Source organism: Gadus macrocephalus, chromosome 18 (genome assembly GCF_031168955.1).
Source record: "Gadus macrocephalus chromosome 18, ASM3116895v1".
In the NCBI taxonomy this organism is placed as follows: Eukaryota; Metazoa; Chordata; class Actinopteri; order Gadiformes; family Gadidae; genus Gadus; species Gadus macrocephalus.
Window position 1 is genome coordinate 5,389,024 of NC_082399.1, and position 16,322 is coordinate 5,405,345.

The 16,322-nt window shown below is 46.1% G+C and overlaps 2 protein-coding genes and 1 long non-coding RNA gene across 3 annotated transcripts; 2 read left to right on the forward strand and 1 right to left on the reverse strand.

Annotated features, from left to right (window-relative positions):
* Nucleotides 1–1,163: 1,163 nt before the first annotated feature.
* Nucleotides 1,164–5,401, forward strand: LOC132446155 (uncharacterized). Its single transcript, XR_009522784.1, has 4 exons — nucleotides 1,164–1,439; nucleotides 1,542–1,639; nucleotides 1,982–2,077; nucleotides 2,689–5,401. It is a non-coding gene; the product is annotated as an uncharacterized LOC132446155 (long non-coding RNA).
* Nucleotides 5,402–5,481: 80 nt separating this feature from the next.
* mrpl27 (mitochondrial ribosomal protein L27) lies at nucleotides 5,482–7,082 on the reverse strand. The gene is made up of 4 exons (XM_060036299.1): nucleotides 6,944–7,082; nucleotides 6,579–6,707; nucleotides 6,177–6,244; nucleotides 5,482–6,012 (listed from the first exon to the last, which is right to left on the reverse strand). The coding sequence occupies exons 1-4, from the start codon at nucleotides 6,981–6,983 to the stop codon at nucleotides 5,806–5,808; spliced, it is 444 nt and encodes a 147-aa protein (XP_059892282.1). The 5' UTR covers nucleotides 6,984–7,082; the 3' UTR covers nucleotides 5,482–5,805.
* Nucleotides 7,083–7,196: 114 nt separating this feature from the next.
* Nucleotides 7,197–11,730, forward strand: eme1 (essential meiotic structure-specific endonuclease 1). Its single transcript, XM_060036298.1, has 8 exons — nucleotides 7,197–7,818; nucleotides 8,062–8,189; nucleotides 8,620–8,709; nucleotides 9,006–9,127; nucleotides 9,528–9,660; nucleotides 10,290–10,405; nucleotides 10,496–10,685; nucleotides 11,202–11,730. The coding sequence occupies exons 1-8, from the start codon at nucleotides 7,197–7,199 to the stop codon at nucleotides 11,376–11,378; spliced, it is 1,578 nt and encodes a 525-aa protein (XP_059892281.1). The 3' UTR covers nucleotides 11,379–11,730.
* Nucleotides 11,731–16,322: the final 4,592 nt, after the last annotated feature.

The window sequence follows — 16,322 nt, forward strand, 5'->3', positions numbered from 1 at the left end:
TGACGACCGATAAAAAACGACAGTGTTACCCCTTATGTTTCATTTGATGAAAACGACAGTGTTACCCCTTATGTTTCATTTGATTAAACGACAGTGTTACCCCTCACGTTTCATTTGATGAAAACGACAGTGTCACCCCTCATGTTTCATTTGATAAAAACGACAGTGTTACCCCCTATGTTTTAATTGATAAATATCGACCCTTATGTTTTTTTCATGACGACCGATAAAAAACGACAGTGTTACCCCTTATGTTTCATTTGATGAAAACGACAGTGTTACCCCTTATGTTTCATTTGATTAAACGACAGTGTTACCCCTCATGTTTCATTTGATGAAAACGACAGTGTCACCCCTCATGTTTCATTTGATAAAAACGACAGTGTTACCCCCTATGTTTTAATTGATAAATATCGACCCTTATGTTTTTTTCATGACGACCGATAAAAAACGACAGTGTTACCCCTTATGTTTCATTTGATGAAAACGACAGTGTTACCCCTTGTGTTTTTTTTCATGACGACCAAAGAAAAACAACAGTGTCGCCCCCTATGTTTTATTTGATAAATATTGACAGTGTTACCCCTTTTCTTTTTTTCATGACGACCAATAAAAAACAACAGTGTTACCCAGGGACGCGGGAAGTGGGGGTGCTTAGGGGGCTACAGCGGCCCCTGGCTGTAACTGCAAGTGAGAACGTTTTCTGAACAAATAGCTGAATATGGTAGGTCTACTATGCTGATTTTACATAAGCATGTTGGTGTTCAACCTCTGTTGTATTGAACATTCTAAAACTGGTGTAAAATGTTGCTGCCATATTAATAGACACGTTGAATGTTATCGTTTTGATTCTGGAATCCCGCACGTAAACTGGTTGGCAAAAAAAGAGCAAAGACGGACGGTTTACTTGACGGAGAAACCGTCACTTTCCTCATATCAGACAACTCGTTACTCTGGATGAAAATTAAGGCTTTCTTTTATTGTCATTTTCCTTTGTAAACCTTTAGAAATAACCTCCTGAATAATTGTTATAACGCTGTGTAATGTGTATAATCCCGGACTGCAATTGTCGGCATGTTGTTAGTGTGTGAAATTCAGCACAGTATCAGCCGAGTTTACTCTAATTTCCACATTGTTTACTTGCTAACGTTTGTGAATAACAGTGGCTAGTTGGCAGAACTCTTTTTACACACCAGTAGAGTGTTTATCAGAGCGGAGCCCTGAATGTGACGTCACCCGTAATCTCGTCTCTGTAAACAATGGATGTTGCGCAGCATTTATTATTACGTCATTATATAGACTTTCTCTCAGCACCCCCCCCCCCCCCTCGGACTGACTTCCCGCGTCCCTGTTCATAAAGAAACTAACTTTGGATAAACTAAGAATGTCGTCCGCTGACACATTCGTAATCGATCCGCTGACCGTCACCGTGAGTTCACGTGAGTAACGACTACCGAGTAAAACCCGATCTCAAAAGTTTAACTTCTACCTCAACCGTTATTTTGTGAAATGGTTCCGTTGTGTGTCACCTTCCCCCATAGTGTCATGTTGCTTGTTCTTCATCTTGGTGGCTCTGCTGCTGGTGCTGATCTACAGGAGGGATCCGTTCTGCTGCAGGACAGCCAGCTCCCGAACCACGGTGAGAAAACTCAGGGGAATATCACAATGCTACACAGTGGAGACGATAGGCTACTTACACTGGCTCTAATGTATACTTGTAAATCCTATATCATGGAACATATTATATAACAAAGGGCCTATATAACATAAGTATTATACATGAGCATTATCAATTATATCGATTGAAATATTGGCTTTTGGATGTATCTTAACATTTGACCAGTAATGCTATAGATTGCTACACAAATGGAGCAATGACATCTGACGATGTCCAGACATTTTGTCACATTTTACCTACATTCATAGGCCTATGCCTGGAACATTTCACTTATAACTACTCACATGATCCTACGTATTCCAGAATGAACCTCCCCACTATCACAGCAGGGACGCTCTGGTTGGCTTTGGACTACATGACGACAGAATCATGAACTGTGATGACTTTGACCATAATCAAGTAGGCCTAAAACCATTACAATCAGTTCTAACATCCCAGTGAATGAGTGATATACATGACTTACTACACAAATAATTCATGTCACAGATTACAGTGAATGAGTGAAACACATTGCAATTATGTCACAGATCCCAGTGAATGAGTGAAACACATCATTACACATTCTATTCATGTCAAAGATCACACCGATGTTTTGTGACAATGTAGTTAATAACTATTGAAGACATTGTCATTATCCAGTGAATAACTAATGAAGAAAGTCATCATTATCTAGTGAATAACTAATGAAAGTCATCATTATCAAGTGAATAACTAATGAAGAAATCATTATCGGTGTTAATAACTGAGGAAGAAAGGCATCATTCGCTAGTGAATAACTATTGAAGAAGGTTGTCATTATCCAGTGAAGAACTATTGCAGAAAGCCGTCATTAAATAGTGAATAACTGAGGACGAATACGGTCACTACATAGTGAATAACTACTGAAGAATGCTGTCATGACATAGTGAATAACTACTGAAGAATGATGTCATGACATAGTGAATGACTACTGAAGAATGCTGTCATGACATAGTGAATATCTAATGAAGTGTGTTGACGCGGGTCGGTAGCCCCCCAGAGGTCCCTTCGTGATCGGGAAGCCCAGTGATTACCACCTGCCGGGGGCCGCCCCACGCCTGCCGTCCTACGAGAGTGTTTGCAGGAAGGACCGGAGAACGCTCATCCACCACATGATCTCTGAGCGCTTCAGCCTGAGAACCAGCTCGCACGGTGACTGGGAGGTAAGGGGATACCGGGACACTGGATTACACACACACACACACACACACACACACACACACACACACACACACACACACACACACACACACACACACACACACACACACACACACACACACACACACACACACGATATAGTGCTGACTAGTTGATCACCGTCATGTTTACGAGGTTGATTATAATTTCGATTTGATTTTAAGACATCACTTTGGGCTCCGGCAATCAATTAGGATGTGACATTTCATTTAACGAAAAACATGGAAATAACTAATCAATAAGTCAACTGACAAAGCCATAATTGGCACAATTAATGTCCTGTCATTCACAGCCTCCTCCTTCATACGCCGAGTCCCTCCACCAGCCTCTCCACGTTCCCTCCCTGGGTTTGGGGCGTCTGGATGACCACAGGGTTCCTGCCCAGGACCAAGATGGCCGTTCTTCAAACAGGGACCACAGTGCATCACCTGAACATCCGGAGCCACATCTCCCGACCAGCCAGGACCGCAGAGTCTGACCAGATAAAGCTACCGTACCAACTTGGGGGGCTGTCCTCTCTCGTCAGCTCGTCTCTTACAGGCTGAGCGCAGGAGAATGATTGTCGGGCCGTGTATAATGTTAAAGGGTTATGAAAGGCGTGTGAGGCGCCTGTGAGGACGGGATTTGAGGATCGTGACGACTCATGCCAGCACACTTAAAATCACAGAGGCTCAGGTTGCTATTGTAAACTGTTATCGCAACATGTGTGTGTTCGCTCTTTGCTTTGGCAAGGGGAAGAATTCAAAGTTATCAATTTACCAGAGCTGGAATCCTGGAATATGATAATTACTTTGCCAACGTCTATGGACGTGTGGGGTATAAGGATCCTTTTTGTCAAAGTTGTTGGACAGAGGTCCAACGGTGGTTTTCGTCAAGGAACAACCTGTGGTCAGCCGAAAAAACTGAACTTTAACTCAAGGCAGGCAAACATCACCTATGATCATTAGCTTGTGAGGGAGAGAGGAAGGATAATGAAAGTTACTGATTAACCCAGCTCAAATACCAGACACAGGCAGACGAAACAAACACTGGGAGCTGTTTGGTGTGTCCAGAGTTTTGTTCAGATTAATTTTTCTTCATTGTCAATGTTTAACAAATTGTGTGCCTTAGGGTTCTACTTGGTGCCTCTCCATGATTGATACCAATGACATCCTGTCCACGGCTTTCAGTATGTAACGTAGAATTCCCTTTGGACACCACATATAAAGAGTCAGCAGGGACAAGGACTGCATTCCTCTCATAAGTTGTATAACTTGAATTCTATTAATGCCTTCTTTGTGTTCACCCTTGCTCCAGCTGTGACCGAGTATAAAACGACCTAAACTCCCCACATAACATTCATTCCACTCTGACACGAGCAACCCTGAACTCACTCCCATTCAGAGAGTACCAGGCGCTGTGCTCACTCCCCTGCATACCACGGGAACCCCCAGCCCCCCACGTCTAAAGCCGTGTTTGACTTGCTTTCATAACTGCAATGTGGTCAGTGAATCATTGTGGAAAAGGAGTGTCGGATATCAGATATTCTAGACAACGAAAGCAACACTATTAGACAAGTTTAGATACATGGAAGGAACAAGGCCTGTAAGTGAACTGGCCCATAGCAGGCCCTGGAGATTAGGTTACATGTTATTTTGTGTAGAAAGCAATAAGAAGTCTACACTGCAAAGGTTCATTGCCCCGTTTCTGTCTAGAAATCCTGTGCTAGAATCAGAGGGCTCCCATTCTAGGATTTGTCTGCGGGCCTACCTTTTCTGGCAAATCACAGCCAATCAACAGTCATGTACCCCTTGAATGAAATCCAATTAATAAATGGGACTTACAACCATAGCTTATCAAAAACCTGCTTGGACAGCTTTAGAGTGAACAGGGAGAGGGAGGTGATAAGTAGGACCGTATGTTTTGAAAGTTTAGACTCTGCTTGCTTTAAATAGCCAATCTTGCATATTGTAGGTTTATGAATAGTAATTGTGTTTAACGGCATGTCATTTCCAGATGGTGTTTACCTATTCAAACTATACATTTCTTTTACATGCAAATCCAATCAACATAACTGCTGCTATTGCTGAAAAAAGTCAAATGACTTTGGCCTTATCGATACAATTAACAATTTATTCAAGGAAGCCACCATTGATTGATTCGTGTTCATGTGATTGACCCGTCTCACCTGCCAAATAAGATGCTTGGATATCACTGATAATCACAACACAATATAAACCCTTGATTAGCACGATGCAGTTTATTTTTAATATGAAAGCAGAAGTGTCTTCATGATTCACTTAGCATGCTAGAGGAAGATTTTATAAATATTTGTATTACATTCTTAAAAGCAAGGTGGTTGCCAATATGGTTGTGTAAAGAAAAAATACACCCTCTTTCAATTCTAATAACTATAGGCAACCGTGCTTAAAACTTGCTTATGCTACTGTGATTGGGACCGTGCTACATTGACCGTGAGAGACATCTTGTGGTTAGAAAATAAAATGCACCTTTTTAAGCTTCAAAGCTTTGTTTGTGAATACGTGCGAAATGAACAACAGCATCACGATAATATAAATGGCTGGCTGAATAAATCCAAGACTCCATTTTATATTAAACCAAGACTTTATGCGGTAGGTATTCAATACCACAGAACAATACAAATAATACAGATGCTCTGAAAAACCTAAAGGCTACCGAAGCAAAACATGAATCCCTGCGAGTACGATGTGCAGGTCCAAGGATTACATTATGGCCGGAGAGGTTGTGCTGAGATGAACACAATGTGATCCAAACACAATCAGCTCAGGAGTGTGCCATGTCCGTTGAACTGCTGTGATCCGGGTCTTTGGTGTTCAACACAACAAGAAGCATATGCCTCGAGTCCCCCCCCCTCTTTCAAGTCAGTCTTATCCCAGCCCTTCCGGGTATCAGACCATGTCCACCAGTTTAAACTTGCCCTCCTGCAGGTTGGGCAGGACGTTGATGAAGGTCTTGTAGAGAATCACGCCCCTGGGCAGCTTGCAGATGACGGCTGTAGCCTCTGGGCTACGAGGCGGCGGGACATAGACCTCTTTGGTGAAGCGGACCTCGCCGTCCTCAAGGGCGTACAACGTGTTGTTGGTTCCCATCCCCACCTGGTGGCCGACGAGGAGAAACGAGAGATACATGATACATGAGACAACCAGAAAAAGGCTGTACCAATGAGCTAAACAGAGCAGTTCTTTGTCATGGTTACATAAAGACAGGCATCTTAAATTAAACTGAATGTGGTGAAGACATGATGAAGCTTCACACTCACATGAGCTCCGGGGTGATACCTCAGACCTCGCTGTGTTGCAAGGATGTTCCCCGCATGGACAAAGTTTCCTGGTTAAAGAGAATGGAAAAGAGAATTATCATCCGTCTGCTGCAGACAGACCACCCACATAGCTATGATAATGATACTTTAAGATGTATTCCGTCTACTTTATGTTATTCTATCTCGCCCAATTACGATTACCCCTAGTGGTTAACCCTGGGTTATAATTTAAACTTCTGTTCTATTGGTCGAAGGGCAGACTACATGCTGGACAATCACTGTGTGGAAGTTCTTCCAAATATGCATTTGGAGGAAGGTTCAGATGAATGCCAGGCCTATTCAATTAAAGTTTAGTCGTGTTCAGATGTAATGCAAAGTATATTAAACTGCATGCAACTGTACCGTCGTGCTTCTTGAATCCATATCTCCGACCAGGGCTTTTACCTCCCAGGTTCTTGCTGCTACCGCCAGCTTTCTTTGAGGCAAACCTTACCGAGTCAATGAATGAGGATTGGCAAGGAAGCAACAGCCCTATAGCACAGAAGAAATAGTTACGTTTATATTCACCCCTTCTTATATAACCCTTCTTAATGCTGGCAATGTGCAAAACATGTGTTGTATAGGATGGGTGGAATAGGAGGTTAAATGCTGAGCCCAGTATCAGAGCTAAAGACAACCAACCGTAACCTAAATACCACAAACAGCGGTCACATCACATATCAGAATGAAATGCAAATGAATACACAGAGAAGATAGATATTCTGTACCTGTTCTTGTTCGGAACACCAAGGACGCAAGCGACGCCATCTTATATCACGTGACCTATTAAAGGCGTCACACGGCATTGATGATGACGCGCTTACGTAGGTAACGTAAAATATGGCGGCGGGAAGCTCAAAGTAAAATAAGGCACTGATGTTTTGGTTTACACATGAACGTTTTGAAGTTATGCGCTTGTCCGCCTGGGAACACTTTCTTAACGAATTGTTATAACCACGTTTTAATCTAGTAGCGTTGAGAATGAGTGACTCGGAAGAGGACTTCCCCGTGTACGACTTTCTGCAGGCGGGACGACGCGGCTCCCAGGCGAACAGAGCCGCGGATCTGGTTTATCTGGACAGCTCCGACACCGACGTCGCATCCCTCTGCTCCCTGCCCGCTGCGGAGCCCGCTGCCGCCGCCGGAGTCCCCAGTGAGGACGTCATGATGCTCAGCAGTGACTCTGAGGAAGAGGCACCCTACGTTCCCTTGGCGCTTAGACTCAAACAGAGGCAGGCACCTGTGGTTAGTATTGTCAGAAACGCCAACGATTCTCACCGAAGTCCGCCGTGTCATCCACAACAACCTCTCCCGGTCCAAACGGGGGTGACAGCTGCAGAGGAGAGGACGGCCCTTAAGTCGTGGCCGCCTCCCACCACATCCACCGCAGGAACCTCCAAAGCATACCCGGCCAAGAGCACTGTGGCAGGGCAGTCCATTCGGACCGGCAGGGAGGAGGTGAACAGGAGGGACAAAGGGGACAAGGAGAACCGGAAGGTGGAGCTTGAAAGGCAGAAGGCGGAGCGCAAAGCCCAGCAGGAGGCTGCCAAGGCCCTGAGGCCGGAGGAGTGTATCAAACACATGGTGGTGGTGGTAGACCCAGGTAAACACTATTAAGCATCTATCAAACACATGGTAGTGGTGGTGATGGTGGTGGTGGTGGTGGTAGACCCAGGTAAACACTCAGCATGGATCGAACGCATGGTGGGGGCGATACCAAGGTATACAGCATCAAACAAATGTCATCTGGCTGGGGTGTGTTTGGGTTGAATGTAAGCTTGGATAGTCTGAGCACTGTGAACACGCTAGAGCTGCCAAGTTTGTGAGCGTCTCTGCTGTGTTCCAGGTCTGGTCCTGCTTGAGGGAGGAGGTACTCTCCTAACCTCGCTCCAAGAGCTCGGTTGCTCCTGTGCCATCGAGAAGCAGCCCCTCCCCCGTAGCGTCAGCTGGCTCCGGAGAGCCCCGTCACAGCAGGTGAGGCTCACCTCGCGTCACAACAACAGCAGTCACACACACACACACACACACAAGTGTTTGGCTGGCTCCGGAGAGCCCCGTCACAGCAGGTGAGGCTCACCTCGCGTCACAACAACAGCAGTCACACACACAAGTGTTTGGCTGACAGGAAATTGTGTTTTCAAGGTAAGCTCCCGTTTCTGTCTCTCCCCTTGTTTATCACACTGATTTTGGATGAACTGCGATGTAGGGGTTGTCTCGAAGACATGTTTTTTGTTTTTTGTTCAAAACCCTGTCCTTTTGCACCCAAAATGCATGTCTAGAACAACGGAATGGATACATATGTTCATAATAAAGTTCCTGTCAGTGTTCTCCTCATGGGGTTTCACTTCATTGCAGAACTTAATGCAGTATGAAGAACCCTTCTTCTCTCCATCTGTCCATGCAGATAGGTGAAGAGAGCAGCGTACCAGAGGCCCATGTGGTGATTCAGATGACCGCAGACGACTTCATCGCCCTTGTTCATAACTACACTCAGGTCTGTGAAACCTCTGCGCTTGAAGCTACATCGACTAGGTGAGATTAGTTGAATAGACCAGGCTGATGCTTGTGGAGATGTGTGTGTGAACACCGCTACCTGATAGATTCAAAGGTTAACCTTTTTCCATTCTCTATAGTTGGCCTTTAAATGGCGTTTAGTATGAGTCTTTACAGAGATGACCAGCGTCAACCTGGTAATTTTTTTTTTTTTTCAAAAGGCTTGATTAATACCACTGTGTTAAACGACTGGACTATGAATTGGCCTTCATCCCCTCCACCTCCCCTCGGACACAGGAGCAGAGGCATGGGAGGACTGGTCAAAGCCCTGGTCTAAGCTGCTGGGTCCAGGAGCAGCAGACCCGGAACCCTGGACGGATCATCAGCCTGGCTGTGGTGGACCTAGAGAAGCACTACAGGTATGGGGACTTTCAGCGGCCCAGTCGGGGTCCCTATAAGCCCTACAGGAAGGGGCACAACGGGCACCCCAGCCTGGGCTCCGATTAGCCCTACAGGAAGGGGGATAGTGATGAGCAGCACACTCTGGTGACCATTCTTTCTCAATAAAAAAATATGGTCAATATAAAAATACCAGGCCTCCTACGAGTATCTTAGGAATATGGTCTTTGCTCCATGAATTGATACTATTAGTTTCATGATTATTACCATTAAGGTTGCACTTCGGCCAGATTTTTTACTCCTCTAGGTCCTTTAAAGGGTTGAGGGTTAGGGAGGAAAGGGGAGGGTGGGGGGGGGGGTTGTATAGTGGGGGAACTGTGACAGAGGGATGGACTAACAACGCCGCCTCGACCCCGCCAGAGCCCAGAAGGCCCACGGTCAGAAGAGGCTCCGGGGGGCGGTGCTGGGTGAGGAGCGCGGCGGCGGGGCCAAGCGGAGCAGGAAGCCCCAGGCGGAGCCGCCCCCCGACGTGTCCCGGATGGACGTGGAGGAGGTGGGTGGCAGCTCTCCCAACGCCCGGGTCGCTGGCTGCTCGTGAAGCTGAAGGAGTACCCGGTCGTTTTATGGCCCACTCTGTAAACCAGCTTTCACCTGGATGACATTTATAACCCTGTCGAAGATGCACACGCAGTCACAGCCGTTTGTCAAGAGGGCACACACGCACACACGAGTGAACGCTCCAGACAGAAGCTGCCATCGGTTCGTTTAAGAGACGCCACCTAATTATGAGGAACTAATTAAATGCCCTTAATGAGCATCTCCTCATCTAGATTAAAGGAGGGAGTGTGCACCATGTAGGTGTATTAGTATCATTAAATCGGATTCGTTGTTGGCGATTCATACTCGTGTCGTATTAAAAGGACTCGAGAGAGTTGCAGTACTGTAAAATCCTAAATCATCTTGAATATACTGTAGCAGAATCTAGGTTACGGTATATTTTACAGTTGGGCCACCTCTTGCATGAGAAGGTTTCAAACAACAATGTGGCCCCCCCATAATGACTAATTATTTCATAATGATCTGCGAAACCATGACGACCTACATAGCGCCCACCAGTCCCATGCTCCTGTGATTGGTCGCTAGTATGTACAGGCCCGGTCACCATCACTTTACTCCCCACAGGCGGTCGTACATCTGCAGCTGCACACCGGGGTGCAAGTGCGCTTCCTGGCGGCATGGAAGGACTTTTCGGATCACATCGCCATGACAACCAAAGCTATAGCAGAGGCCCCTTTCAAGTGAGGAAACCCAGTAGAACAAAGCGAGGTGTGTGCGTTCCCATCTGTGTGTAACATATATTATAAGTGTGTGTGTGTGTGTGTGTGCAGGCACGACCGGGATAACACAGGCTTTTCCTTCTGCCTGGAGAGTGAGTGGGCGGGGGGCCAGAAGGTGGACCGCCTGGGTAAAGGCCTGCTCCAGGTGTGGAAGAGGCAGATCCAGCAGCTCAACAGAGTCAGCCCCGACATGGCCTCCGCCATCCTGGGGGCCTATCCGTCGCCTCAGCTCCTCAGACAGGTGGACAGCCGCTCACGCCCCTCCCCGTTTCACACATTTTCATTTCCGTCAAAAATGAATATCTCGCTCATTTTAAGATGGAGTAAGCAATAAAGTGTACTGTGAAAACACACATACCGTAACGGCAATACCGCAGCGGTTTCCTTGAAGACACTGAAATTAAAACGTTTTTTTCATACTGTCAGACAGGTTTATTCTTTTTCTTTTTTGCAGCATGGCATTTTACATTCCCAGCGGACTACCACGTTCACAGCTGGATAATCCATTTAAAGACTTTTGCATAAACCAATTAGCTCAATTTCCTCCGCTTCATCACCTGTCTGATTGGGCACTGCACTGTTTCTACAGAGCGCAGACCCAATCCGTAGTAACCCTGCCTCAAGTGTTTGTTTTCTGTGCTTCACGCTCAATGTGTCAACAACGCCTCCGTCTGTCTGTCCCTATGCACACGTCGACCCCAAACCGACGTCGACACCATGCGTCGTCATAACGACGTGTCGTCATTGACCACCCCAGGCGTACCGGGGTTGCCGGACGGACCGCGAGAGGACCTCCCTGCTGTCGGAGCTCCTGATTCGCCGAGGGGAGGGCGTGACGGCCACCAGGCGGCGGGTGGGGCCGGAGCTCTCCAGGCGCCTACACCTCCTGCTGAGCTCCGAGGACGCCCAGCAGACGCTGGACTCCACCACCTGACCGCTGAGCAAGACTGTGTGTGTGTGTGTGTGTGTGTGTGTGTGTGTGTGTGTGTGTGTGTGTGTGTGTGTGTGTGTGTGTGTGTGTGTGTGTGTGTGTGTGTGTGTGTGTGTGTGTGCAAAAAATGTTTTCCTGGAGCGCTACGGTATTTTATTTCTCACATATTTTATGTGAGAAACAGATTTTTTAAGTTAAAACAGATTTTTTACTTCATTCATGTTGATGCAATCACTTTGAATGGTAATGCAAATGTGTTTATTTAAAACATGTGTAAACATAATGTGTATTGTTTGTGTTCTATTACTTTATAGCGCCTCTGTGTATTATTAAATCTATAAAATGCAAAAAAGTATTTCCAAACTTGCCATGCCATTTTATTCCAGTAGAAATGATGTACCGTGCGGTTAAACAGAGGTAGAACTACAACCAAATAGCTTGGAGCTCAACGGCAGACCTGTAAAGTAGTTAAATGAAGCATTATCCAAGGCATAACTCAGTGGCCCACATCTCTTAGCCACCGGGCCCAAACTGAATGATGTGCGGCTGGTCTCCCAGCTCTGTTTGTCTCCATGGCTGTCGCTGGTAGAACTCATTACGGCCCCCCTGTTTGCACTCTCCAGCCCGGTGGTAAATCCACCGAGTAACCCACTCGGCTCCGCTCGACACTGCTGAGCCTGTGGCTCATTTTCAGCACATTAACAAAAACGGAGCCAAGAAGTGATGAGGGTTTGGAGCAGGGTGAGAGAAAAAAAAACAATCAAATGCAGGGTAACGAGGCGTTAAATGGTGTTAAGAGATGAGAGACACGGCAGGTCTTTGAAAATACGGAGCATGCCGCCTATGTGGCGAGTAGCAATGATGTTGCGATTGGCGAGCAAGACGCATGGCGGCAATATTCCATGTGAGAGTGGACATAAGGTTGTCGTTTAATTCTACAAACATGTCACAGACCAGCGGCTGAGGGATGCTAGTAAGCCCTACAGAACCAGTGAACACATTATTGTTCTGAGTGGTTTGAACTGAATTGCTCAACATACCATTATGTTGCTGCCAGATGGAGATGGAGAACTATCTTTACCTTCGGGAAATGTATATTGGTTTATCTATCTGGCGTACATTATGAAACCGTAATGTTAGGACGGTATTGGGCACTAGGGGTCAGGCTTGCACCAGTGTGAGTTATGAGATACTTGACTTGACGCAGACTAGAAATGCATCAATTTGTGTATCTTGTGTCTTGGAGAGCTTTATAAAATCAGGCGTGAAACCGCCTAATGTAAGATAAAGACGCAGAGAGCTAAATATGCACAGAATAATCTTGTCACAATGTTTTTTTTTGCAAAATGTTGCAGATAGGAAAGTAGACGAGGAGAAATTCATTATTCAAAGTGACAGCCACGCAAGTTAGTGTTGTTCTGTACACTCAAGTCTCGGAGTGCAAAAACATGAGGTGAGAGCGCTAAACTGAATCACGCGTCCTCTGAGGAGGACGCTGCGGAAAGTCTTGGCTTGGTGCGCTAACATTTCCTCACCCGATTGTCATTAAAAATGTATCCACATGAGTGTTATATAGGAGGAGACTTCTCCAACAAATAACACACCTCTGTGCTGTAGACTAACACAGGTATCGTAGCTCAGGGCTCACATACATATGAGACACAAGGTAAGTAGTCACAAGTGAAGACGATTGAGAACAATGCCCATCTCTCACACACATATATATTTAGAACTGTTGCTTGTCTCCAAAGTTAATGAAAATAGCTTCTCTGAAAAAATCTGTTCTCTTTTTGTTTTCGTATTACCTGTGCTCTGTCTGCACTACATGAGCCAGTTACCGTGCCCCACACACACACACACACACACACACACACACACACACACACACACCAGTCACCCACACACTTCAGTCACCAATCAGCCAACACTTTAGACTACTCAGATCCACAGGCTCACAGTGAACGGACACATTGACTCTCAGGCCCCTCAACCAGTACCAGCTTTCACCCTTAAGACATAGTGCCCCCCTACCAGGAGAGGTCTGCTAAGTCTTTGTACCCCTCTACTTCTTTGTACCCTGCTACCAAGAGAGGTCTGCTAAGCCTTTGTACCCTCTACCGGGAGAGGTCTGCTAAGTCCTCGTACCCCTCTACCGGGAGAGGTCTGATTAGTCATAGTACCCCAGCTACCAGGAAAGGTTTGCGGGATAAGACGGGGAAACCATTTCCTCGCCAGAGATGTGAAAAGCAGCAAGAGGCTGAGACATGACCCAATTCACTGGATGTGGTGCCGATCCAGTACCAGGTTATTTTATTTAATGTAACCCTGCTGGCTCTCTGGCTCGTCAACACACAGCCACACTGTGCCGCGTGCCGTGCCCCCTTCCCTAGCAGAGAGCAGCTCGGTGTGGCTGTGGAGGCTGCATCGGCACGGGGGGTGGGGGGGTGTGCGTGTGTAGAATGAACCAAATCAGACCCCCTCCTCATGCAGCCTGCCACTTCACCCTCGGTATGCAGACCAGCGCTCCTCTGGGGAATCATTTTATTTTATTATTAACGCTGCAATCATAGGTCGGCCCGACGGCCGGATCCAAGCGAGGTAAAAAAAAAAAAAGGGAGACCAGCGTTTGGTTTGGAGGCTGACGGCACTACTGGAATGTCTGATAACTAACACAAAGACCAGAGCCACACAGGCGTCTTCTACATCACACATTGACGCAGTAGTGCGCAAGAAGGAAGAAGTGTGGCATCTACATGGACTGACGCAGTAGTTTGCGCACGGAAAATAATAAGCATATGTCCACACACAGACATCCACAGAAGTATAACCCATATTCAAAACACTCGAGTTCATGACTGCTTTTCGGCAAGATCAAGGGTGATTCCGGTGTGAAGCGTGACGTTCGCAGGGGCTTGAAGTCATAAGTGACTCAACCACACCGCAATCGTTTGGACCAATTGTATGGACTACTGCTGAATCCCATCTTTAACCGACTAAACTAATCAGTCAACCTTGGTTTGCCCCTTTGCTTCAGCTAGGCATTACTAATCGAATACAGTAATGCATTTCAAATGCTAAACTGTTAGGTGCACTACGCCTGAACAAATAGCTACAGGAATCCATCATCTTCGATAGGAATAAATACAGATTGTTAATAGAAAAATATATATCCGTTTATGTACAATTGAGGCAGCTTCAAGGTTGTTCATTATTCAACATGAATCTGTTAAATTCCTGTTAGTAATGGATTTGGCCTTTTCAGAGACTCAATGACGCTAACTTGCGATCATTATGAAGCTGGGTAGAGAACATGATGAAGGCCTGAGCACAAAGCATTATGAAAAGCTAGGTACAGAACATTTATAAAGAGCTGGGCACAGGAAGATATTGAGAAGCCGGGTACAGAACCTTATGAGGAGCTGCGTGCTGAACAGGATGCAGGACTGAGAACAGAGCATCGTGGAGAGATGGGAATAGAACAGTTATGAAGAGCTGCAGGGGTACAGGACGATTATGAAGAGCTGGGATCAGAAAATTATGAAGAGCTGAGTTCAGAACATGAAGAGCTGAGTACAGACCAATAAGAAGTCTGAGTAGAGAACTGTCATGGAGCGCTGAGTTTAGAACACTCATGAAGACCTGGGTACGGAACAGTTACAAAGAGCTGAGATCACAACATTATGAAAAGCTGATTACAGATGATTATGAGGGGCTCACTAAATAACAGTGATGAAGAGCTGTATTCATAAGTGAAGAGTTGAGTTCAGAACATTATGAAGAGCTGAGTTCAGAACATTATGAAGAGCTGAGTTCAGAACATTATGAAGAGTTGAGCACAGAACCTTATGAAGCTGGGTGAGGCCGGGTACAGGGGCTAACTCTGGTCCTGTTTTATGAAGCTACAGAGAGTTAACTCGACTCTCCTCTCAGTCGGCTCCAGCTATTACAACATCAGATAGGCTGGAACAAGACAAACACCCCTGCAGTCTATTCATCTCTTTAGGACAACCTAGCATCAGAGTGCGTTAGGGAACCCAGAGAAGCCGCTTCTCCAGCAGACTACCCTGAGCCCACTTGTGGGAAGTACTGGTCATTACTAGGAAACCAACAGTCCATCTATCTTGTCCTGCCGCAATGGTGTTGTTGTGACCTGCAAAACGCAAGGAGGTACGCGTAATGAGTGTGAACCCTCCAATGTTTTTAGAGCAGGGTCACATTGAATACAGAGAGAGAGAGGTGGATAACTTGAGAGTGCGAGAGCTTCTTCTCTCTGCAAGGGGCGTCAAAGACAATAGAATTGGTCATCAGGATGAGACTCACATCTGTTCCCTGTGGAAGAAACTGAGGAATAGAAAAGTAGAGAGAGAGAGAGAGAGAGAGAGAGAGAGAGAGAGAGAGAGAGAGAGAGAGAGAGAGAGAGAGATTTATCATTAAACTTTTCTCCAAAGGTTGGAACACCCACACACATACGCCAAAGGCCAGCAGAACATACAAAATGGGTGACATTAGGAATGCTAAACATTGCACTCTAAAAGGCTATTCAAACCCATTAGGAATCCATAACCCACCACTTCAGGTTCAGCTGTACGGGACATGGAGAACACAACTCCCTTCGGCTGAACATAAATAAAAAAACAACTGAACTAAAATCCAAACCTTGACACCTCCATTACTTGATATTTACAATGTACTTTGTGCGTTGGGGATTGGAAGACGAGTCAGGGGGAGTGGGTGACTCTCATCTGCCGCCATCAAAGAAGATTCCGGCACCTTATGAACTTCAATAAATGATATTGAACGCCACCGTGGCCCTCAGAGTCGGCCGCCGGCATCACTGCCTTGTGGTGCCTTGTTTACTCGCTCCTGTTTTCTAGGCCATTACACACGATGAAGTGACACCGGGAGGCACTTCCCTCCCAACCGGCGCCGTTCAGGAATCAGCCCGTA